Source organism: Antennarius striatus, chromosome 1 (assembly GCF_040054535.1).
Source record: "Antennarius striatus isolate MH-2024 chromosome 1, ASM4005453v1, whole genome shotgun sequence".
In the NCBI taxonomy this organism is placed as follows: Eukaryota; Metazoa; Chordata; class Actinopteri; order Lophiiformes; family Antennariidae; genus Antennarius; species Antennarius striatus.
In genome coordinates this window covers 3,533,571-3,559,888 of record NC_090776.1, presented here as the reverse complement: position 1 = coordinate 3,559,888, position 26,318 = coordinate 3,533,571, and the positions used below count along the sequence as shown (strand labels likewise).

The 26,318-nt window shown below is 40.1% G+C and overlaps 1 protein-coding gene across 1 annotated transcript in view; it reads right to left on the bottom strand.

Moving 5' to 3' along the window:
• Positions 1-25,087, bottom strand: part of LOC137598520 (cell migration-inducing and hyaluronan-binding protein-like) — a 42,287-nt gene extending 17,200 nt beyond the window's left edge. The window contains exons 1-13 of the mRNA XM_068318760.1: positions 24,927-25,087; positions 24,385-24,522; positions 23,932-24,070; positions 23,157-23,393; positions 21,462-21,641; positions 17,488-17,558; positions 17,307-17,402; positions 15,058-15,179; positions 14,622-14,769; positions 12,131-12,322; positions 3,486-3,655; positions 2,431-2,640; positions 1,089-1,294 (exon numbers count right to left, since the gene is read on the bottom strand). Coding sequence (XP_068174861.1) covers positions 1,089-1,294; positions 2,431-2,640; positions 3,486-3,655; positions 12,131-12,322; positions 14,622-14,769; positions 15,058-15,179; positions 17,307-17,402; positions 17,488-17,558; positions 21,462-21,641; positions 23,157-23,393; positions 23,932-24,070; positions 24,385-24,522; positions 24,927-24,981 — 1,964 coding nt within the window. The 5' untranslated portion in view covers positions 24,982-25,087. The remainder of the gene's footprint in view (positions 1-1,088; positions 1,295-2,430; positions 2,641-3,485; positions 3,656-12,130; positions 12,323-14,621; positions 14,770-15,057; positions 15,180-17,306; positions 17,403-17,487; positions 17,559-21,461; positions 21,642-23,156; positions 23,394-23,931; positions 24,071-24,384; positions 24,523-24,926) is intronic.
• Positions 25,088-26,318: the final 1,231 nt, after the last annotated feature.

Here is a 26,318-nt window from a genome sequence, read left to right as displayed (position 1 = left end):
GTAGTGAGATATGAAAGTCATGTGAGCGGGATTTAACCTGTTTATACTCAGAGTTGCAACTTTACATGAAATGTAGTTCAAAGGAAAGTCATAAATGTCCATGTGAACCAATCATTTACCAGCGTTCGGTCCAAACTGAAGCTGTTTTTCTGTTTCAGTCCATCCTCCAGAAATCACTCCAAACACATCACATCTCTGTTCTCTCTGCACCAACCTGTCTCCTCTGATCTCTGAAACACTCCTCCGTCCCCTGTTTTTATTCATTCATCCATTCATTTTGTTTTTTCCCCATGCCTGTGATCTGATGGTGTTTGAAGCCTTTCTAGCTTTTTTTTTTTTTTTGCATTTAAATACGCAGCATCAGTTTAGCGTTCAGCAGGTGGTGAGCTCTGCCTGAGAGAAGACTCATGGATCGTGGTGATTCTTTTTTATTCTACGTGAACATCTGCTTCTGTCGCCACCTGATGTACTTCAACCGCAGTTCTTGCACTTTGCACGGCCACATAGATTATTTAGTGGACGTATTCTTTCTAGTCTGACTCCAAATGTCCGTCTTTGACGGACACTGGAGACGCAGGGATGTGGTTGGAGGGATGTGGATGTCCTTGCTCAAATTGACCATTAGGGCTCTCAGAGGACGGAGTAAATAAAAGTACTGTATTTGTTAGCCTTTGGTGAAAGTATGTTCTCTGCTGAGTGCCAGTCTAATTCCATCTGTGAACATGTTTGCTTCAACACTGGTCCTTCAACAGATAACAGAAAGACTCCTATGAACTCCTGCTACACAATATTTTTGTTTTCTTATAATTATAGAAACTACTTTTCACCACGTAACATTTGATTCTTTTCTAAGACACTTTTCTTGAACCTCAGGGCATTACTGAGATATAGAGTTAATATCAATCAATCAAAACACCTCGTCTCCTGTCAAGATATCAGATCAATTAATCAATACATGTCTGCATCATTCCATCAAATGTAATATCCTAATGTGTTTTGTCTGATTATCAAACTGCAGCCTTATTCTTTCACCCCTTTGTGAACTGTATTCATGGGAGATTCTCTCCGGCGTGATTGTCGTGTCCTACCTGCAGTCCTGCCGGGGGTTGGCCACGTACCCCGGGTAGGCTCCGTCGGTGATGCCCCGACACATTTTACTGTCTCTGTCTGACGGCAGCAGCGTCCCAGCTCGCACCACCAGACCCAAACAGTGGTCAAAAGTATTCCGCTCCTCCGGTCCGTCCTCCATGAAGAAACAGTGGCCGAGAGAGTCGTAACCCACCACGTCCTTCACCTGAGAGGACGGAGAAGCACAGACAATACAATACAATACAATACAATAGTAACACTCCTGCTTTCATAGCACAGAAGGTGTGTGTTGATCAGCACATAGAACTACATTGTATCGGATATATACAGTAATGTTACCCTGTATAGTATTTTGAGTTTTTAATCATATCTACAATATACTAAAACTTTACTTTTCTCAAAATAATACATTTAATAAAAGCATGGTTAAATATGTGTGATTCAAATCCTACTAGCACTAACTGCTCTTGTCAGTTAGATATTAACATGTCTTGTTACCATGGGGTGCAGAGCATTCAGCCGCTCTGCTCCTCGTCTCTGGATCTCACTACCACCCACACTTAGAAATATTGATTCACTCCCCCCGACTTCAAAACACAACTGAAAACACATCTGTTTAAGACTGCATATTCCAGCTGAAATCTATTTGTATTGATTTTATTTATTTTTATTTGTTGATTCTTAAATAGACTTTGTGTATTTCTGTACGGTGGCCTTGAGTGTCGAGAAAGGTGCCTTTAAATAAAAGGTATTATTATTATTATTATTATTATTATTATTATTATTATTATTTTCTATTATTTTAATTATTTTTACTATTTTTATTATTATTTTTGTTATTATTAATGATAACAATAATAATAATTTTCAATTATTTTTATTATTATTATTATTATCATCATTATCATTATTATTATCATTATTGTTGTTATCATTATTATCATTATTATCATTATTATTAATAATAATAATGATAATAATGATAATAATGATAACAATAATAATAATTTTCAATTATTTTTATTATTATTACCATTATTATTATTATTATCATCATCATCATTATTATCATTATCATTATCATTATCATTATCATTATCATTATCATTATCATGATCATTATCATTATCATTATTATTATCATTATCATTATCATTATTATTATTATTATGTAACAGAACCCAGAGGTGTGCTTTCATTCTAAGCCCAGCAGCTTGTGGTTGTAGCTTCACATGTACGACAGCATGCGGACATCAGTCCTCGATAGAAACGATTTCAGCCAATCACATTTCTCCAAACACATGCAATAAAAGGTACAAAAGAAATCAATGGTTAACTGACCAGCAGCCCATTGGAGGCATGGATCGTTATGCAACGAGAGAAGGAATGGTGGATGGACAAGTCACTGACAGAGGTTGGCGGGTCGTAGCCCCCCAGCTGGTCCACATCCCCGTTCATGTGGAAGTGGACCGGATAGTGTCCCATCGTCTGCTGGCCCATGTGCTGCAGCTCCACACCGGAGATGTGGACGGCCCTGAAGCCTCGCTCCACCTGATGAGGACAAACGTTTGTTTGTTTTTTACTTCAGCAGGAAGAGAAGGGTTTCGATCGTGGGTGTTCTTTAACCACAGTGTTTCTGATGACTAAAAATGAGTGTGATGAGTAAAAAGCAAAAAAGAGCGAGGTCGAAATGATAGAAGGAAAGTACTGTAATAAGAACTGAAGAGCAGAGCAATAAGGTTGAGTGGAGGTGGGAGGAAAAACAAACGGGATGGATGAAAATGATGGCGTTGGAGGAGTTGAAGGTATAATCCACGAGTGAAAGAAGGATGGAATGAAAGGAGAAAAGGTGACGGCAGGAGAGGAACATTAAGGACCCGACGAGAGGCCCCCTGACAGCTGACGGCCCCTCGAAGCCGTCGCTCTTGAAATGACTGTTATGGCCGGAGCGCAGCGGGTGTTCAGGCCTGACAGGCAGCGAAACCTGCTTTAAAGTGCTCTGATTATTAATACAGGTGTCAAGGGTATGGGAATGTCACATGGTGAAACGCTCACATTTTGTTCTTTTACATTTTCTAATTAAATACCTTTGAGACTGTGATGTTAAAAAAATGTTGATAACCCCAATTTATGTCCAGTTATGAAGGTTAAGATTGATTATTTCCACTGTTTTTACACTGTCAATGCTGCAAATACCCCCAAACATCACACAAACTTTTATAACTACTGCTTTCTGTTGGACGTCTTGTCAACAAAAAAATACATCAGAAAATGATTTTTTAATTTTTTTTTTCACTGAGGCGACAAAAGAAGCTAAAAATCCTCTGACAGGAAGTCAGCAATAATTATAGCTACACACTCATCCTCAAGCCGCATGTGATGAGTCAACGGCGTACCTTTAAATGTCCTCCGAACGTGTCAAAGTCGAAGAAGTTGCAGGCCTCGTTGCCGTAGCAACCAGATTCCATCTCACCGCGCAGCAGGATGTTACGACTCAGCAGGCCCACCTCCGCCCTCATGTCCACCCCGTCCACCTCCTCGCCCATGTGGATGAACTGAGGCTTGCCTGCACACACACACACACACACACACACACACACACACACACACACACAATCTGACTCCAGCACACTGGGACTGAATACATTTGAGTTTACCCACAACAGGTAAACTAAAATATCTATTTTCATTATGGTAAGAATAGCACACCCAGAAATAAAAATTCAATCATAATCATAATAAACCGCCTCCAAATTGAAGGAAAAGTGTTGCAGCATTTGTTTAAACTCAGTCAGAGTGTAAAATTACAGGGGGGCCGATGGTTAAAATCCCCATTTCCTGTCACATGTCGTCTCCAGCCGTCGTTTAAAGACAAAAATGTCCAAAAAAATAATACCTTAAAAAGCAAGAATACGACAGAGCATGGGATGTGACCAATGTCACACAGAGGATTTGCTGCCTTTCCTATTTGTAGGACGGCCAAAAATAGAATGATCTCGGCTGAGCCATTGTTATGCAGCTGTCACGCATTTTGGTCTTCAAATATAGCTTTCAAATGACACGTGTGAGGAGACACAAATGACTGGTGTGAGCAGGGCCCGCAAAAAAAAAGAAAAGAAAGAAAAACGCTCAAGATTTATTTATATTCCGAATTTAATTTCAATTTTAATTTAAAAAAAAAAAAAAAAAGTAACTCAAATGTGAAAGGAGCTCCCTCGTCCACATGAATCAGTCTCACACGTGATTGGATAACTCAGACTGTGCTCCCAGCAGGTCATGGGTTCAGATAAACATTCTTTTATCACGGATTGATGCACTTTTAGGAAGCCACCAGTTTTAATAATGTAAAGCATGTCTTCTAGTATTCAGAGGGGTTAACTAGTGAACACAACTTCACTTGCAGACCGGTTTATTCTGAAATAGTTGAGCGTGCTCACTTTTCGGCAGATGTTCCAGATGTAAATCTCACGATGGAAAAAGACCTGGAGAGACGCATCCTGCCAATGTGAGGCCAGATAAATGTCAGGTAGATAAAGAATAATAGTAAATGCCTCTCTCTCCCCCCCTCCCCCCCAGCTCCAGGGCATTGATCCCCTTCACGATGTTAATGTTCAACACCCTTTATCATTGGTGCCATTTAGAACTGTCAAACCTGTCAGAATGAAAAAGCCAGGTACAAGTTAATGGACTCGTAGTGATAAATGTCCCTGAGCTTTTTGATGACTTGTTGTTCTACGAGATTTTGCAGGTCTCACCTGTCAGCAAAAAAAAAAAAAAACCCAGCCTGCTTTTGCAGAACCCAAGGGGTTAGGGACTAGACTCCATTACCGCTGCATGCTGAAAAACTGGGCTGCAAAGTGGCATAAGCAGGATTTAATTAAGTGTATTGCAGTCAGATGGAGGGTGTCAGGAGCTCTGAAGAGCAGCCCGAGGCTCAAAAGAGGATTTCTGCCATGGAAACAGTGGAACGGTTCCTTAATGCAATGATATTCTGGATGTACTCAGGCAAAAGAGAAAGGTCAGCCGCTCAGAAAAAGATCTGAAAAAAAAAAAAAAAAAGAACCCTGGACTCTACATTCAAGTTCATAGGAGACAAAATGCAAAGTTGATTTGATTTGATGTGTGAATCTGTAAAAAGGGCACATCGCTGCTGAGTTACTGCTGCAGAGACCACCAGGGGCTTCACCAGGAGTGACAACAATGACCATAAAAGAGAACCAGTGCAGACAAGGTTGATCAGAAGGATCCTGTGTGTGCGCGTGTGTGTGTGTGTGTGTGTGTGTGCGACGCATTCAGACAGGACAAACAGAAAGGATGTGTATGTGTGTGTTCATACGAGCACATGTGTGTGTGTGTGTGTGTGTGTCTGTGTGTGAATGGACTCAGTCAGTCAGGATGCAGGCTGACTTTCCCTTGGCCCAGAGTCAGTGCAAACACCTTCCACTGACTCACACTGCTCCAAGCCCAGCCTGCCCTCCGCCAATGTTTATGTCCACACAAAGACACACACACACACACACACACACATTTGTCGAGTCAGCCTGGCCTGGTCTGGGTAAGAGACTGTTGCTTAATAAATGGAAAAGGCTCTCTTGATGTTTTCTAAATGCTCGTGTTCACACAGCTGTGCTCTGACACCACCGCAGATGCTAACCTTGGAGTTGGAGGATATGGTGAAGAGTTAAAAAAAAACAACAGCATATTTTCACAAAGGGATTCTGAAGGCTTGAATTATGTTCTACATGCTGGATGGAGTCAACCCACCTTTGTTCAATGTTCTATCACATCCACAAGCAGCTGCAGTTGATTTGTTCAAGTGCTGCAACACTGATTTGCTGTAAAACGTGAGGAATGCACTCTGGACTCAGCATGGATGTCACTAGTGGGATTTATTTCTGTCTGATCGAATATCTAGATTTATTAAATATTCTGAACTTTCTTAAATGTTGCGTAAAATTATCTTATGGATGATGATCAACCAACTAAATCCTGCACAGCAGAAAACTCACTTTATCAGTCATTACAATTAACATTAAGGATAAAACTGGAGGAGGTAAAATTAGATGTGAATTGATGTGGAAGTGAGTAATTATTGAGACTTTACTCGTTTAAAGGTGATTTAATTTTAACAGTTTTGATAAGACAAAATAATTGTCTACGTCTTATTTTCCCCTCTTCCATTGTTAACAAAACCAAATTACCATTTATCACTGAGGAATGTAGCCTTACTAAAATTTTAAAATGAAACTGTAAGTGATGAAAAACAAAAAAAGAGTTGTAAAAAAAAAAAGCACCTGAAATAGTAGAAAAAGTGGATGTGAAATGAAAAATGTCATTTGATTTAATAAACTTTTTGACATTTGATTTAATTCTATTGTTTCCCATACTCAACAACTGGATCATAATATCATGAAAATGAAAACAGAGCAAAAAGCTAACCTGTCAGGATTGATATTATTCTTCCCTCTTGTCCAAATCCTTTTTTTTTTCTCAACCTAATCCTGACTCGCATTCTTTTTCGTTTTTGCTTTAAATTCCTCACGTCTACCTGCCGTGTCCCTGAAGACCTGTCTGTTCCTTAAGTAGAGTGTTATCTGCCAGTCAGTTGGATTATTCAAACACATCTGTGTTCAAGCAAACAATGTCCATCCCTTTTTTTTTTTTAACCCTTTTTTTAGCCTAACTGCTGGGGAACCATGTTGAGCAACTTCTGATGCTCATTAGCCTTTTTCTGTCAGAGGAACAAAAAAGTCCAGAGTAGAAAGAGTGGGGGTGGATGAGGTCCTCCATTAAGGAAGAGGTTCCTGTCCTGGATAGAGGGAAGGGACACCCCTATAATCGTCTTCATTGCACATTAGAGAGATTTGCAGGTTGCTTCTCTGCAGTTTCCCAACCACAGAGTGACACAATCAATCAGGACGCTCTAAACAGAGCCTCCGTGAGAGAGGTTGTTCTTGCTGGGGGAAGGCAACTCTCTTTAGTCTCTACAGGAAGTGAACCCTTTATTCAGGTCTTTATTGTAGTGGACTTCTTATGTCATGTTATTTGTGCCTCCCTCTAGGTTTTCTGTCCACTGTGGATGTGTGGGTGTTTCCGCCCAACTCAAAACTCCTGTGATTTCTTGTACCATCTGTCTGTTTGTCTGCTTAGTCTTATGAGTCTGTTGGAGTCTGGTTACTTTGTGGACTAACTGTTTGGACGCCTGTTACGGACTTTGTTTTTCTTATGTTCTTTTGCTTTTTTGCCATTAAATTACCAGCCTGAAAATCCCTGCCCTTGCCTTTTTGTTTTGTTGCGAATTGATCCTTACATCTTCATTATAGACGTAGTGTTGAAGTGAGGTCATCAGAGGGTGTTCACACAAGGTGTATGCAACACTCGTCAGGCTGGATGATCTCCATCAAGGGCAAACAATCACTGAGAGCGTCACGTCTCTGGACTACTTCCTGTTTGTTCTTTCCCGTCACTAACATATCATGTCATTTCAGATCCGATCTCATTTGCAATCAGTTCATCCCCTGCTCCTGCCTTCCCTTCGCTCACCTTCAGCCACTCCCCCAATCAGCCACCAGTCTTCAAACGCCAGCCCTGCCTTCTGTTCCCGGCCAGATTGTTAGTGTTTGTCCTGACCTTCTTAGCCATCGTATTCTGCCGTACTTTTTGACCTTGTTCTGACCCTGCTATCTTGTCGGACCCTGCCTGTCATAACCTCTCTTCAGATTTGTCTGCCTGGTTTGTTGGACTGCCTTTTGTGTATGAACTGCCAGATAATGGGACTCTGCCTGTTTGCTTGCCGTCTGCCTGACCCGTCTGCTGTTTGGACTGATTACCTGGTTCCTGACCCCTGATTGTCCTATTAAAACCTGTTTTTGGACTCGACCCGCCCGCTTCACTGCCGAGCTTTTGGGTTCTCACCACCAGTCTTGTTCGAGCCGTGACAGAGAGGATGTTTTAATAAGCCTTTGGTGTTCTGAAACAAAGCCTGAGATCCTGAGATCTTCTACTTCCACTCATGAAAATGTTTCAGAGTTTAATGTTTTCATATTTGTAAGGAGAAACACTTGATTCATTTAGGATTTTCAGTCTGGCCTGGGAAAAACTGACAAGAGATAAGAGTGAGATAAGAGAGACCTAAGAGAAACAAAATGAAAGGGTGAGAAATGAGGAACAAAGGACACAAGAGACAACAGAAGAGACAATAGAGATGAGAAAGACGACAGACATGAGAGATTACAGATGAGGAACACAAGGGAGATAAGAGACATAGATAAGTGTCTTGACAGACGGGGGACATATGAGAGGGACGGGAAAGAGATGAGGGATAAGACTGAGTCAAGAGACATGAAAGGGTGATGAGAAACAGTAAGATTGAGAGAGATGAGAAACATGGGAGAGTTGAGAGACATGAGAGAGATGAGAAACAGAGCAAGATGAGAGACATGAGAGAGAGATGGACATGAGCGAGATGAACATGAGATAGACACAAGAGACATGAGAGAGATGGGAGACATGAAAAAGTGATGACAGATATGAGCGAGAGATGAGAAACAGAGCAAGATGAGAGACATGAGAGAAAGAGATGAAGGACGTGAGAGAGATGGACATGAGATAGAGACAAGAGACATGAGAGAGAGACGAAGGACATAGAGGCATGAGAAACATGAGAAGTGAAGTGAGCACGCCAACATTTTTTTTGTCTCCACTTTCATGCAGATTTTTTGAAAGTTCACTAACATGGAGTGGAGTTAACTTTTATTTAACATTATTTGTGTAACATCAGCGTTTGAACACGACGTGTTAGTTTAAGTATTTTAGAGATGGTTGCATGCAGATATTTTGCAAATATGGAGTTCCTCCTAAATGTCTCAACAATGCGGAAGTTTTGCTGAAGAGATGCAAACATACATGAATTGGGATGTAATTTGAGTAATCTTTATTCACTGCTAAAAAAAAAAAAGAGTTTGTCAGCAGGGAATGTGATCTGTTCTCGGTGTGTCATACAGGTCCAGGACTTGTCTAGGACATGATTTGGTGCTTTGTCATCTATTCATTTTAGGTATATCAATAAAAAAGGCATTTATGTAATTCTATGTCATATGAGGTCAGCCCTCACGCAGCTAAATTCTCAGAGCAGGTCCTACAGAAATGGGATTTCCTAAAGTTACTCTTTCTTATAGTATGCGACAAAAAGACAGACACGGCAGACATTGTCTGGAAATTGACTCAAATTGAAATTCAAAGACATCATGGAAATGATATGTGCTCAGAAAGTGAGAGTGCTTCAGGTTGCATTCAAGGATATTTAGAGTCAAGAAAAGCGCAATTCCCAGAAAGTACCCTGAGGCCAAAGCCTCATTATCTGTGTCATTATCAAGCACTGATTCACTAAATTGGCCCCTTGATCAGCCTGCGAACAATTTGCTCTAAATTAAACACAGTTAATTTAAGAGATGTGCAGGGAATATTAAGATCTTCAAAAACCTTTGCCTTACTCTCTGAAAGACATCAAAGTTTGAAGACTTATCTGTCTACAGCATCAACGGATCACAGTTCCTTGTGAGTTAAAGGCGGGTCTTTGTTTTACTCAGCGAGTGCGAGATGCATCTGTGTCATGGTATCAGCAGAGTTCATGTTAAACGTCAAGAAAGAAAGGAAAGAAAAGGTCACAGGGGAAAACATGATGAATACGTTCTGTTTTCGAAACAAAATGATACGGTTCTTTGTCTAAAGTCGTACACAACAGAATTTGTTCTTTAGTGTTGTACACACTCAGATGGGAAAGACGACATCCCAACGTCAGTGATTTGATTTATTTTTAACCACTGCCATCTACCTTGAAAGATTGTTCCGTTGCAACAGTGTTTTGTCTCAGGTCGTATAGAAATTCATTCGCAGAGCGAAGCACAAAAATTATTTTTGAAAAGCCATAATTAAGGTGTTGCCAGACTTCCTACCCTACATCCTAAATAGTGTAGAAAGGACCCTATAATCTACGGGAGGAGTCTGCTGAGGATTATCATTTCATCCAGAAAACTTGGTCTGTTTTTGGAGACTGATTCAAGCAAGGAAAATTGGGTGAAAACACTAAATTCATTTCAACAAAATTTCCATTTATTCAGGCATTTGCTTTTAAAACGTCACCATTTTCTCATGACACATTGACATCTATGACCAATCGGCTATAAGATCTTCAGCTTCCTAGCACCCTTCCTCACTCAGGTATACAGTCCTACTATAGGTTGGGTTGACAGCTTCCAGATTCAATGGTAAGTATTCCCAGAATCCTTCGCAGTGTCTGAACATGGTGAAATCAGCATGACGGTCTCCTTGACTGGAGCGGGTCGATAAAACGACTTTTCTCTGCAGTATACTTTAAAATGGAAAGCGACTTCACGAGAACTGTTTCTGACAACACGTTTTACAAGCAATCACAACGCTGAGAATTCTGAAAGGACAATAACAGGGTTGCTCAAAGTTTTGATGGAAAAAGACGGGAAAAAAACTTTCTTTCCACTATAGAGAAGAACCATTTTTGACAAATGGAGAACTAGCGTCATGATATTCCGTTTCACAGAAGAAAGAAAAGGCGATTAAAAGTAAAATTACAGAAAATGCACCATTTGTCATGCTTTAAACGATTATGATTCTGTCTTCTGACCACAATACTGGACCACAGGAACCACAGCGAGCAGTCAGAACCACTTCTGGACTGTTTGCTGTTTGATTTTGTTAGACTAGAGCAATCCTCAATGGGGAAACTCTTTCTACAGTCGAATCTGTGTGAATTTGTGTTTGCGTGTTTAGCAGCCATCTGCCATAACAGTAAGTTAAAGCAAGTGAACAATGTTAGAATTAGGCTTGATTTTCTGTTTACAGTGTCAGGTTTTAATCTGTAAACCTAAGCCTGCAACATCCTCAGCACTGATCCGGCTCACAAACATCTTCTCCTGTCACAACGGGGGAATCTGTGCTACAGCGTCTTAACTAAGAACTACATCCCTCCCAATTAGCATTCACACTCCACGCCCGGTAAGCCTCGTCCGTGACGACTGATCCGAACCACAGGCTGTACCGACTCTCATGTGGCTGATCACTGCGTGGTCCTCCGGTCTGTGCTCCTAAGGGACGACTGCTGGTGTTCGATGGTGAATGTACACTAGATGCATAAGGCTAAATGGTCTATTCAAAATTTTACTTGCTTTTTAACTATTTTACTCTTATTATATAACTTACAGATTGTCAATTTTATTAGGAAGCATTTATTTTTTTAAATTGGTTTGGCCTGATGTAAGAAAGCTTCTTCTCAATACCAGTAAAGGTCCAATGTACAGTATTTTCTGCACTATAAGGCGCACCTAAAAGTCTTTAATTTTCTCAAAAACCAACAGTGCGCCTTATAATCCAGTGCGCCTCATATATGGAAAAAACGCTTTAAGATAGGTCATTCATTGAAGGTGCGCCTTATAGTGCAGAAAATACTGTATGTGTTTTATTTGTTTTGTTGTTTGTTTTTGGTTTTGAAGGTTTTATAGTTTAGACTGTTTTATTTCAATCACCACACGCTAAATACATCATTTTTGTCTTGGGCAAAACTTATTTAATCATTTCAAAAACTGAATCATCTGTTGAATTTGTTTCAGTCAACACAACTACTAAGTTTCTAAATTAGATACGACATTTTTTTAACTTTTAAATAACTGCATTACGAATAAAATATGTTCAAATATAGGGAAGACCATTCAATCGGGTCTTCCGCTCTGCTGCCACATGAACACTAATACTACTATTACTGCTAACGCCACCATTAATACTATCACCAGTACCACTACTACCACCAACACTACTGTTAAAAAACGGTCGTTGGAATAGGAACTTTCAAACTTTTCATTTGCACTTAGATGAGCTGATACAATCCTGTTCATTTAAAGTGTTAAAAGAGACACCGGACTTCACTTACGGCAAAACAAAAAACAGAAAAAAAGCTTATGTCAAAACCCCTTCTTCAAGTCCTGTAACACAAAACCGAGGGTCACTGGCTCACCTGCGACCTTGATCTGGTTGGGTGTGCAGGTAAGGCAGGGCAGCAGGGTGAACTCCTCAGCCTGGTGCATGGAGTAGTCGGTGCTGGCCACCACGATTCGATCCCCAGAAGCCCAACCCTCTGGGGCGTCAGCCAGCTCCAAGACGCTGCTGTTGGTAGAGATGTCGATGGAAACGGAGGCCTGTGGGCGAACTATAAGGGGACAGAGACTGAGTTATAAACTGGGTGTTAAAGTCTCACCGTAGAGAGTAACGAAAAGTAACAACTGGATCCATTGAAGACCTCAAGGCAAGTGTGTGTGTACAGTATACGTATATACTGTACACACACACACACATGCACAAACATTGTGAGGCTGTGCTGCATTGTAAACCCGAACCACGCTGAGGAAAACTTTTATTTAGAAAAAGGTAACGTCTGTTTTATCTTTAGACAAATTTTCAGAATTCAAAACTGTTTCATTTTAGAGATGGTGTCCATCTGCAAGTTCTTTTTTTATTTCATATGTGAAACCTTCAACTCTTCTGACTGCTGAAGCTCGCTAGCCAGAAGTTTCAACATTTTTATTTTTATTTTTAAATCCAAGCAGTAAATTAATGATGTAAATATGGATCTGATGTATGTATGAAGCATTTATTCAGGTATGGGCTTCATTCATGTTGTTAGTGAGTCAGTGTCTCACCCATCCACACTCACATTCATGCTTTTGGACACTTTACACTCACTAATTCACATTAAAGTGCGTGAATTTGCACTACTTTGCTTCTTGACTTGACATCCACCATAAACTTCTGTGAGACTTCAACAGTGTGTTATTGTAGCATTATCAGCACATTCTTCTGAGTATGACGGCCTCCACATCTCCTCCATCTCTGTTTACCTCCACATGTACTGTACTTACAGTGTGTCCATATCTCTGGTATTCATAGGATCTGCTATGAAGCAGATCATATCTTCTCAACCTGACACTCATGTCATGTCATCACTTTTTCAGGAAGTACCTCTCCTCAGATTCAGACTCAACTTCCCCCCCACCCATCCAGAACGCCAGCAGTTTGATTTTAGTTATTATTCCTCCATTTATCACTTCTAATCTAGATTATATAACTCGCTTTCTTTCACCAATAATCCTTCCTTCCAATACTTTATTACGCTCGACTGTAATTCATTCCTCTGCTCAGAATTTGTGCTCCTCAACAACAGAGCCAACAACTCACACCTTCACTGGACTGACAGTTGTATTATTGTAATCTAGCAACTTTTTTTTTTTTAATCCTTCGTACTCATATTTCTGGCCCATTCCACATCCGTTTCTTCGTCCTCCTCACGTAAACATCATATATAATGACTTGTGTTAACACTCATGTGTTTCACCATATGTAATCAATCAGTATAAGCACTTAAAAATGCATTTTGGGCTTTGCAGCTGCATACCAAGACAAGAATGTCTACTCTGTTATCTGTACGCTACATACCAGGACTATGTGGGAGAACACGCAGCGTATAAAACAACACTGACCTCCGTTCTGTCATTTGTGACAGGGGTCTGTTCATTTCACCTTTTCTACAGAGATATTTTTTGTAAAGTGTTATATCTGAATTCAGTAAGCCGATGTCCTTGTTGTCATTCTTTATTTATTCTTTATTTATTCATCTTAAATTCGGGATGACAGTTTGTTTCCTACCAAAGCAGTTTTCTTCAGGATCGAGGGGGTAAGACTTGAGGCTGTGTCCAAATTTAAAATGAATGAAGCAGCAGAGTTTCAAGTGCTGAGGATGTTTTTGTTTTTTTTAATCCATCTTTATTTCCATCTTATTTAAGTTGGATAACAATAGTAAAATCTCTATATGTCCTATAAATTAAACCTTGCTGCATCACAACATAATTTCATCCAAGGATTACAAATAATCCAAATAATCCCAAAAATCATAATCACATACTCACAATGCTGTATAAATTGGTTGAGTTATCAAAAATAAAGACAAAATAACCAAAAACACCAAAAAAATTATAAGATATATATATACACACATATATATACATATACAGTATATATAATCAAAACAAGATGATAAAAAGATAAATTAGTTGTTGGATCTTCTGAGACTAGTTTCCTGTTATCCATGTCAGTCAGACAGGCCAAGCCATCTGTCGTGACAGCTAAGTTTCCCAATCATCGCATATCAAGATAATCGAGGTAATAAGTCATAAAAACAAAGCCAAAGTAGATGGAACTGGTTAACAAAGCCCTCTGGCAATTTTAAAAGAAGTGGAAAAACATTTTTCATCCCGATCAATCAAAATTGTCGAGGGTTCCTCCCTGCCGTGTGTAAATCCTCTGACAAACCATGCCAACGCTCCCAACCACCAACCACAGAACACACACACAGGCAAGCCCCGACAGAGGTGTGTGTGCGTTTATGTGTGTGTGTGTGTGTGTGTGTGTGTGTGTGAGCTCTCCATCCACACAACATTTTGTGGCTTGCGTACCCAGTTTGACACACAGGAAGCGGACCCTGTAGTTGTGACAGAGGCCATGGTCCTGGTCCTTGTTGAGGCACACGAAGCCGTAGTTCTTGTCGACCTTATGGATCACATCTCCCGTCTGATTGGCTGGTATTCCATCAAGGGTTTCAGCCTGGACAGAGAATAAAATCAGTGATGGGGATTGGGGTTTTTTTGGGGGGGTTTTCCAAACGTAGATTCGCTTCTCTTCTACGTTTAAGTTGTTGTGAAATCGTACGTGAGTCACTGCAACCCGTGTGCCAGATGCCAACATCAGCAGTTCTCATCTCTGCGGTTTTGATAATTGCTTTTGGTAACTGTAAGGTGTGTGTGTGTGTGTGTGTGTGTGTGTGTGTGTGTGTGTGTGTGTGTGTGTGTGTGTGTGTGTGTGTGTATATGTGTGTGTGACCGACAGATTTACCTGGATGTCCAATGGATTGCTACACAGCCTGTCTGGAAAGGTCTTGTGGAGATCAGACAGTTTCTCCCAGTCGCCCGATCCCCTCTCGTCATCCCTGTCAAACCACTCTGTCCACTCCGCCTCTGTGGAACACACACACACACACACACACACACACACACACACACACACACACACACACACACAGTGAAGATCTCTCTTCACCTTGTAAAAAAAAAAAAAAAAAAGCCTCCATTGTTCAAAAGAACAAGATCCGGTCTCCGCTGACGTTGCATCCATCGCCAATTCGCCTCGTATCTTGGAATTTACTTGTACGTCAAACAAAAAAAAACAAAAAAAAAACCTACCGCGTTGAGCCTCATACATATTTTTATAAATAATGCATTGATTTTGAGGGGAGTAATCCTCATACAGATGTACCTGCAGAGGTGTCTTCTCAATGTTTTCGCAATGATTATTTATTTTTTTTATTATTAATCATTCGTAATTGTTGTTTTACAGATTGCGGTAAAAGACGTGAGACGTTCTACGCTTGTAAAGATTTGAAGCACAGATTTGTTGACATTTTGCGGTAGCTGACAAAACCTTTCCAGAAGAAAACACATTCATTTAAAAGATGTGTCAAATCAAGGCACTGGCATGAATAACATTATCCAAAAGGTAAATTGTCTTATTCAAGGAGAGTCACTGTGAAACTTGAAGCTTTTTATTTTTCCTTCTTCTTGTTCTTTCTTCTGCTTGAATCATTACTATCCTGGGGGGCAACCAGCAAGAAAAATCCATTTAGAAGTTTTAATAAGGCACTCAACAGCCAGCAAATGACAGAGAACATAGTTCTAAATTTGTTGTTTTTTACGTTTTAATCACTCTAGTTTGGATGTCGCTGCAGTGACGGCCAACAATCTGCTTCAAGTGCAAAAATGACTGGTGGATTCTGCGCTGCTGGGCCTAAAGCCACGAGTCTAGTGCTTCATCCACCCACCCCCAACCCCCCAAAAAAAAGCCAGCTGACCAAACGGATGAGGAACGCCTCAAACATTTCATCTTTGCCTTGTTGAAAACACTCATTGTTATGGTGCTTGGGTTGGAGCTCCCAGTCCGTAGCTGGCTGGGGGTTTTCAGATCGTCAGATCCAAAGTGAACAGAGAACACTTTGGCAAATAAGAACTGCAGCAATTTGTTCTGATGTGCAGACAATCAAAACAGCTCCTATCAACCCAAAAAAAAAAAAAAAAAAGGAATACTGGCTTGTCATCACGCTCAGATGGAGAGACCTAGACGGAGGTAGCCAACCTAAAGAAATGAATGCCTTAATGTGAAGGAATGGATCGGGTCAGGAATCTGCTGCACGGATGAGAAGGCATTAGCAGTGACCTTTCTGATACAAGCGTGACTCACCGACATAATGGAAGCGAGAGACGTCTTTCAAAACCTAAGAGGATATCGTGTTTTATGTGAAAACCAAAATCAAATATAACAATAAATAAGAATGAGACTGAATAAGAATACGATTTTTTTTTTAATCAGATATCACGGTTATGTTGATGCTGCCCGCTTGATGCCTGCAAATGTGAGCACTAAAGATCAATACTGCTTATTTAAGTTGTCATTTATGCTAAAAGAAATAAGCTAAATGTGGGCAGCGAGTACCATCACCCCTGCTCCCCACTTTCTATTTTTGTATTTCTCTCTTTCAAGGGAAGGTAAATGTCAAATTTGTCTTTTCTCCAACCGTTTCATGCCTTCATTTTATTTATTTTTTTTCTGTTCCCTCACGAGGCGTTCAGGTAGCCGTACATCTCTGGACAGTCCAAATGTCATATTTTCAGTCCTTTTAAGAGACGCAGCAAAGCATCAGGGCCAATTTTCTTTTTCTGCATTTGCTTTTAAAGAGATGGCGACGTGCTGATTTATGTTTCCACATGCCTGTTGGTGAAAATCATAAGTGTTATCCAGGTTCTATAAGTCTGGGAGTGATGTTGCTGATTTGTAGTTACCTCAAGATATTTGGAGACCCGTAAACAAACTGACACTCAAAAAAAATAAAAAATAAAAATAAAAAAAATGCTTATTTGTGTGGAGAACATCTTTTAGCCCCTTTCCCTGATCTTGTTTTTTCAGTCATTACCCAAAGCTAACGACCACAGATGAGGGCAGGAATGTTGACTGACTGATAAATGAAGAGCTTCACCTTGTGCTTCATGTGTGTGTGTGTGTGTGTGTGTGTGTGTGTGTGTGTGTGTGGTTACCTTGCAGCCACTGACTGCTGGCGGTGACGGTGAAATGCTCGCCGAATCTTGACTGAAAGGCGTTTGAGCTCTGGGCTACGGAGGAGGCCTTAGTCCCTGACAACGGAAAGAGATCACACACATTATGGGATGTTTGGAATCCACAACATAGATTTAGATAAAAATGTTATTAAATTTTTACCTTGATAGACGGTGTGATCCTCCACAACAGAGGAGACGTCACCTTTGGTTACTATAAAGGTCCAAGGATGCCTGTTCAACAAAAAATACAAAGAGATGAAGCAAACAAAACGTAAAATGAGAGGTTGATTCAAATTTGCCGGTATTGCTTGAATTTACATTAACTGTTGGAATTAGAACTCGATTCAAATGTTACACTTATTAATTGTTTTATAGGAAGTACATAGAAAATTACCATTTTTAATATAAATGGCACCAAAGTCTATGTGAACATTAACAAAGTATAAGCAGATGACAAAAGGTAATGTGTCATCCACTTAGAATTAACATGCACAGGGTTTTACAACTACAGAAGTTCCAAAGTTGAGTTGACAAGAAGGTTCAAGGGTGAAAAAAAAAAAAAAGTGATTTCCCTCATTTGCAATTTAAAACATCGAGGGACCAAACAAACCAGATAATAACTTTAAAACCATTGCAGTGGGTTGCGGCATAAATGTATCCATAATGCATGAGGGTCTGGTTAAATATTGCAGCGGATGGGCCGTTGCTAATTTCCCTGTGAGCACCGCTCGGTCTTTCCGTTCCACAGTGAGCATACTAAAAATTATTTTTATCCAAAAAAAAAAATGTTTGTACTCAAAATTAATTTGAGTACATTAAAAAAAATAAAAATTAAATTAATAAAAAATTAAATTAACATCGGCGAAACGCGATGTGTTCACTGAAGCGAGCCGTTATTCAGAGGAGAAACTGATTCCCCAGGTCAGGAGACACGACCCTGGTGGGAAGAATGGGAAGAGCGGGAGCAAACCCCCCCCCCTCCCCCCCCCAGCCTTGATCAGACTTGCAGTGAAATATTTGTGAACTGTTGCATCATCTGCACCTGTAGCAGGAATCCTTTCAAAGGTGGTGGTGGTGGTGGTTGGGGGGGGTTTAAAAGTGATCAGACGCGAAAGGAAAACTGTTAATCTGTTGTTGTTCCTGAACACTGAGAGAACAATGTAGCCCGTAGCAACCCCCGTGACCCTCAATGAGGAAAAACCATCTAAAGATGAGACGGAGACGTTTTTCCTGTTTTATAGTAAAAAATAAAAATGTAATAGCTAAAAATAGATTGGTATTAACCAAATATTATTGAAAATTTGATTTGCAAAGTTTTTTTGACTGATTTAATTATGACATACCTTTTTATTTGTATATTATTAACAGAAAATTTCATATTAGGTAACCGAGTAATTAAATTCTAATATATATATATATATATAAAGAAAATATGTTTGATTTTAAAGAGACACAAGTTTCCAGCCAGACAGAGTGGTGTAACAGAGTTGATTTGCGTCTCTAAACTTTCATGTTACTACGTTCTATAAAACCAAATGTTTTGTGTGCGAGCTGTTTCCACAAATCCTTTAAGTTTCGCGAGCTAATTAGGATTTCCTGTGTGCGTCTAGAAATAATTCAAAGCTTTTCTCCCTCCGCCAAGTACATGTCGGTGCAGTTCGCTTGTACTGCTTTCATGTCAATTACGAAACCTGTCAGAGTTTCTATTCCACAGAGTCAGGTTCCAAACACAGTGCATCTCTGAGGCTAACCACAGGCCCACACAGCCAAGACTCCATCGCATCGTCTCTCAGCTGCAACGTAGCTTTTGATATCGTCACTGTTCAGAACCGTCCACACAAGCCTGTGGCTTACAATACAAAGCCACTTATCCAACAGCTTTACATTGCATTGAGTTTTCAGTAACGATACTGCTGCAGCGGTACGTGAGGATATGACGTGGTTATTGGTTGTGCACGTCAGACTAGCATCAAATTAAATTACTTTGCTATCATTATAAGGTATATAATAATATTCATATTTTTCTTTTGCATCTCAATTTACAGTTTTGAGATGACACAACATTGAATTGAAATTTAAGTCAACATTGGTACCGGGTTGTCCTGGGTTGGGAAGTTAAATGCTGTCAAAATGATTATAGGGCCATTTCATTCTAGAATTATGAATTATGAAACAATTTATATTTAATTATGCATAGTCATAATTAAATATGTATCCAAACCAAGGAATGGGGAGAGTGTATTCTAAATGTTAAGGTGTGTACTAAGTAAGTAATATAAAAGTAATAAGTAATATTAAGTAAGTATATATATTATATATATATATATATATAAGTATATATAATAATTGTGTATATATATATATATATATATATATATATATATATATATATATATATACATACATACATATATAAATAATAAAATATAATAATAAGTAATACTTTGGCAGAAGTTTTAATGAAAATATCTGAAAATTTGGACACAGATGAAACTACAACACAGCTAGACAGCAGACTGGACTGGTCACTCAACTCCAACTGTGTGTACAAGAAGGGGCAGAGCAGGATGTACTTCCTAAGGAGGCTGGCCTACTTCAACATCTGTCCTAAGCTCCTTCTCATGTTCTATCAGTCCGTAGTCTCCAGTGTGCTGCCATACGCCATTGTGTGTTGGGGTGGTGGGGCCAGGAAAACAGATATGGACCGTCTGAACAGACTCATCCGCAGAGCGGGCTCAGTGGTCGGGCTGAGCCTGGACTCTGTGGAGACGCTTCTGGAGAGCAGGACCATGTCTAAAATTAAGGCTATCATGAACAACACCAGGCACCCCCTACACACCACCTTCTCCCAGCAGAGAAGCACCTTCAGCGGCAGACTGCTGTCACACAGCGCCTCCACAGAGAGGCTGAGGTCCTCCTTCATGCCCCGTGCCATCAGGGGGTACAATGACTCTCTCAGAAGGAGCGGGGGGAGGTGGCGAGGTCAGCACGGGGTTGAATATGGATTTAATTTAATTTAATTTAATTTAAATTTAATTTTATACTGTTGTATATATATATAATTTATTTATTTTTTATACTGTTTTATATTTTAATTCAATTTTATACTGTTTAGATTTTATTTTATACTGTTTATATTTTAATACTGTAATATTTTTAAATTTTATACTGTTTATATTTTAGTTATAGTTTAGTATATAAGTCCTGTTAGTGCTGCATGTGTCTGTTAGTGTAATGTATGTCTTGTGGTATGTCTTGTTATGTCAATGTTTCCTTTTCTCCTGGTGTTTATCCAGTATTATTTGTTAAGTAATGCCTGAGCAGTGGATATATGCAATTTCCTCCGGGATTAATAAAGTATCTATCTATCTATCTATCTATCTATCTATCTATCTATCTATCTATCTATCTATCTATCTATCTATCTATCTATCTATCTATCTATCTATCTATCTATCTATCTATCTATCTATCTATCTATCTATCTATCTATCTATCTATCTATCTATCTATCTATCTATCTATCTATCTATCTATCTATCTATTCATTAAAACTCTGGATGCTATCTGTGACAATTATTCTTTTCTTAGAGGCCTTTTTAATTTCAAGGAACACTACATAGGATTTCTAGTTGTGTCTAACTTGTTCATACTCAATGCACATACAGTACTGAAAAACATATTTTTATTTCATTTCTGCAGCCTTTTGAGAGAGAATGGGAGTCTGACACTCCCTCGGGTGTTCCCGGAGCATTGACCTCATTATCTAGCACAAATATTAATTTGAGAAAAGCACTGTTTTGTTTGGAATGGTGATTGCCAAAAAAGCTGATTCTGCACAAAAGGAAACTAGAATCTGTGCCTACTTATGATATGTGGTTATGAGAAACGACTACAACATTGCTTTGGGAGCAAGTGGGCGAGATAAGATCTGGAAACTGTGTTGAACATTTTTATTTTTATATGTTTTTTCAAAGTGATGACTGATGTGCTGAAAGCAAGGTACTACCCTTTGCTGTGAAACTTATTATATGCTTCTTTTCTGCTGTCATTTGTCATCGTAAATTCAGGAAATACTTCACATTAGGGTCTTTTGGGTTTAAAGCATGGCGTTAACAACGTTCCAACGCTCACCGGAATCCCAGTCTGCTGATGTGACGGCTGCCCAGCCTGGACAGACTCTTCTTGGCTGAGTCCTCCAGGTTGTTGGAGCCCTCGTCGTTGACCATCATGGCCAGGATGAGACCAGCTTCGACGCCGTCCACATACTTTGAAAGGCGACGACTCTCATCTTTACTCCGGTATGTGTCAAACCTAGACCGTAATAGGAGTAGAATGATTCCCAGTGGAAGGAAACAAAATCATTATTATACCTTCGTATGTAAACTAGTACTTACAGATAGAGTCAACCCCTTCAGAAATGGTTCAGATAAAGTCACTCATACAACTTGACTGCGGTCGGATGATCATTTGAATATTATTCCTAACCGGGTCACGTTGGGGAAGCACATCACAATGTGGAACAAAAATCAATGAATGAAAAGATCAAGATCAACACTTCTGCCTCATTTCTTCCTTGAAATAGTCAAATAGTCGACAGCGTGACGCATCAGATCAGTACAACACCGTTTAAAACTCAGTGTAGATCCTCAAGTCATCGACTTCCTCTACCTCAAAGTCCAGAGACTGGTTTCTCTTGCAACATCTGGCACCACTGAGTCCTCCTCCTGACTAATACGTGACTTTTGAAGATGACAACTTTACATATGGCTGCGGTACAAATGACCAACTTCCTTCTTTGTAATCTATGGGGCTTTAGGTTAAAGGATTAGCCCGTATTCAGCCACGCCTATCCCTGTCTATGCATGCAGTTGTATATGTCGACTAAAATTATAGAAAAATTAAAGTTACTTTTTAAATAATATTGCAGTTTATTGAAATGCTTTCCTAATTTTCCTCTCCAAAAAGTTTTTTTTTTTTTTGGAGAGGGACATCCAGCCTCCAAAGTCACTGATGTCTTTTCTTTGGAAGTCAGTTGCCCACCCAAAGAAAAGATGGTAATGGTACTGATATATACTTTACTTTTTCCTCCAGTGGGATCACAAACAAAGGGCAAGATAGAAATCTGCCCTAATGCTTGATATGAATGAACGGCTGACATACGGCCCCCGAAATCCCGCATTCAGACATGGATCACTAGTTGATTGACCCCACCTATGGTACGAATGGTCTGCACACAACAGGAACGTTTTTCCACCTCAATGTTTATAATAAAAATTCATAGTAGCCCATCATAATACAGTTGAAAATTAATAATCTCACCAAAGGTTTTGCACAGACATGTGATATGTAAATAGCCTTGTGAATACTTTAAAATTTGAAAATCAATTTAAAAAAATACCTGCTGGTTAAAATATCAAATATTGGGTTTTATTTTTTTATCTTTACAGCTATGTAATCACTGATCATTTTATCTATTTGTTTTAGTTTACAAAAAATATTGATAAAATGATCTGTTTTTTTAATAATTAAAACAAAATTTTAATTTAATGATTTTTTAAAAATGATTTTAAATGATCAGTTCATCAATATGTTTGATTAGATAAATTTAATGTTAGTGTATTAGACTGTAAATAAAGCAATCATCTATTTTGAACAATAAAAGCTGAATATCAATTGATCCCATTTCTATTTAAAATTAAAAAAAACACACACTGATCAATGACACATGAACTATCAATGACGTATTAGCCGCCTTCATTGCGTCCCAGTGGGATGTGACCCCACAGGTCATTGCGGGGTCACGTGTTGCAGCGAGGGTTTCCTCACCTGTCATTGTGCAGCACCGTTCCAGTGTTGGGGTCGATGACGTGGACGATGATCCCTCGGTTCCCCCAGCTGCGTTGGAACAGGTAGTTGTTCTGGTTGCTCTCCCCAGGATGTAAGGTTTTGTTGAGGAACGTCCACGACAGCTTCTTCTGCCCATGAACCTCAAGCGTTCCTCCGGTTCCCACGCCAAGGTATTTCCTTCCAAAGTAGCCGTGTGCTTGTACATTGTCATCCAATCTAGAATCAGCAGTAAGAATTAAAATGGATTTAATAGCAGGTTGTGCCAGGATTGAGCTACACTCTGGGATGACACAAGCTCTGCTCTTTTAGTCAGAGAGCTGATCGAAGCTCTGCAGAGGTGGAGGAAAAGTTATTGATTATCTTGTGCACCAATGCCCCATCTGCATATAAAATTAAGTTGTCATAACTTATGAATAATGATAATACCGTCATGATTTCCTGTCAGAACTTTTAGGACTCGTCTATGAAGATGCTGCCTAATTCAAAACCAACCCATCCAGCTTCACTGTTAATACATTTCAATAATGTCATACAGGATGAAATCCTACAACATGAGACATCAACTTCCTGTGTGCCTGGGTAGACATGCACATGAACCGTACAGCAACAGTTGCTGCCAGTTGCAGACAAGTAATGGGAGACATTCTGTTTGAGATTCTCTAGCGAATGTCCTCCAGCTTTAATTGTTACATCAAATATAAACCGTGTCTCACTACTTTAAAACATTTTCCAGAATGATGATTCATGTAACTACCTTCCATAGAGGGAGATGGTGAGGTTGCCCTTGTAAGGACAGTCTTGGCTTCCTATGTGCAGCTCCCCTTTGTTGCCAATCAGAATGTGATTTGTTCGAAGCAGTATGGGCCATTTGGTGTCGGCAATCACCAACTTTCCTGCAGGACGAGACGGAGATACGATGACATGTCTGTCTGTCTCTTGTAACAACTTGGTGGATACTGTCTCTGGGGATCTTGTGGGTGTTAGTCAGCTCCTGGGCAGTCTGAGGCATCTCCTTGACACTGACCTGCTGTCCTCTGGGAAGAGACCCCTACACCAGTGCTGATGCTGGAAGTTATTTTATTTTCTCTCCACCCTACTTTTCTGAATGACTATGTTACACCATTTACCTGTTCTTCTTACCACCTACACTTACTACCTACACATACAAGTATTCCATTAAAACCCTTGTTTTAAATGAAGGATTTACCTCCATCGAGGATTTCAATGGAGTGGACCGTAGCAGAAGTTGTGAGCAGGACCTTCCTTCCGTAACCGATGGTGACGCGATGTTCTTTACTGTGTCCTGGGAGCCATGGCTGTAGTCCAGGCTCCTGATCTGGACACCCTGCGAAAGACATACAAACACCGACCTCGCTGAGAAACACACAACGGACCACTTTTGAGGATGATAGACTCATTCCAACGGTATATTATGCTGTATTTGGTTGTATTTGGTTACATTTTTATTTAATCGTGGTACATTTACCTTATATAAGGTATTTAAAATAGCCTGTGCTGGGCTGCACAGTGTGTCTGACACCAGGACAGGCCTACACACACAAAACTTGAAAGCCTGATCTGGTAGAAGTTAATCAACGACAGTCAGAAAAGACTCAACGTCCAACCCTGTCGTGTTTCACTCACACCTCTGTGTGAAACCTTTGGCTTCAGTCCAGTGATACTCACTGGAAACTCCTCTTGGGAGCAAATGAAAATCAGTAAAAAACAAAATAATGAAATCCCACTCACCTGCGTGGGCGCTGGGGAGCAGCAAAACCACCAGAAGCAAGGCACATGTCTTCATGTCTGTCAGACTGTAAGGACACGTTCACACCGGAGCACTTCAAACGTCACTTCAGATCTCCCAGTGAGCAATCGAGGGGGTCGGGGTGGGGGGGTGCTAGGTTCACAGCTGGGGGAAACCAAGTGCACCTAGAACATCACAGAGGGTTGGAGTGAACAAAAAGACAGCAGGAGATTGAACTGTGAGGGCTACACTCTACTGTGGACACCATTCATCCCCTGACAAGAGTAGCTGTCACATGGTTATGCTCCAAAGTAATCCTACCATCGCCCCCCCCACAGGTAGGATATTGAGTTGTATATGTTGGAAATAGTCTTTAGATGGATTTATCACATTAATAATTGCCAGTTTCTTAAATGTTAACGCTAATGCGGTACAGAACACCACAAAGTTTACACTACAAATAACAGCCAGAAAAATATATAAAAGTTTTGTATTTGTTTATTGCTTCTGGGGGTTTTTTTTGTTTTTTTTGTTTTTTCTATAATAGTAAGTGGAGCAGGAATCTGTAGAGATTATAAAAATCAAGTGTGACCCCGAACATCCTGGTTTCCAGTTCCCTCGCCGTCTTTAAACCAGAGGATACCTCTCGCTTTGCTTCTTTTTGAATCTCTTTCCGCTCTATTCCAAACCGTCACGCCTCTCTCCATCCTCTTCCTCACTGATGAAGACCTCATCTCCATTCCAACAGAAGCAAACAATTCTTGCTACTTCGGCCACACCGGCCTGCCGTTTCCCTCCACCGTGATAAACTATCAATGCCGACGCGCCCCGGGACCAAAAACAAATGCTTCATGCTCCTTAAACCACACTAGCCCAGGGGCGTCCCTCTGCCCCAGTGTGTGTCCACCCACTGTGGATCAGCTGCTGTTCATAGACAACACAAAACAGCACCATGTAAGAACCTGTAACCCCAGGTACTGAGTCAGAACAGATCCAGGACCTCCTGACCTGCTGCCTCCTGTCGGAGGCTCACATCTGGGCAGAGCAGATTGTTTGAACTCCTCTCTTTCTCTTCTCAAGGAATCCGTCAGTGAACATCAACCCAAACTAAGCCATTGTGATTGCAATTAATTTTAATTGTAACAATAGTTTCATTCATTAATTTTAATTGCTAGGAACCAAATTTGCTCATTTTTAGCTAAAATAGTTGGTGCCCTTCATCATTAATTGAAATTTCTAAACTTGCTCCTGATAGACCCATCGCAGCCTCGGCATGGCGTGCATTGACTCTAACGTGTTGTTATTTGTGTTTGCAGGATCCTGCTGGTGTTAAACCAGAGGAAGCAGCGCAGATGGATGTGGAGAGGAAAGCAGCTGAGGTGGAACCCTTGAGA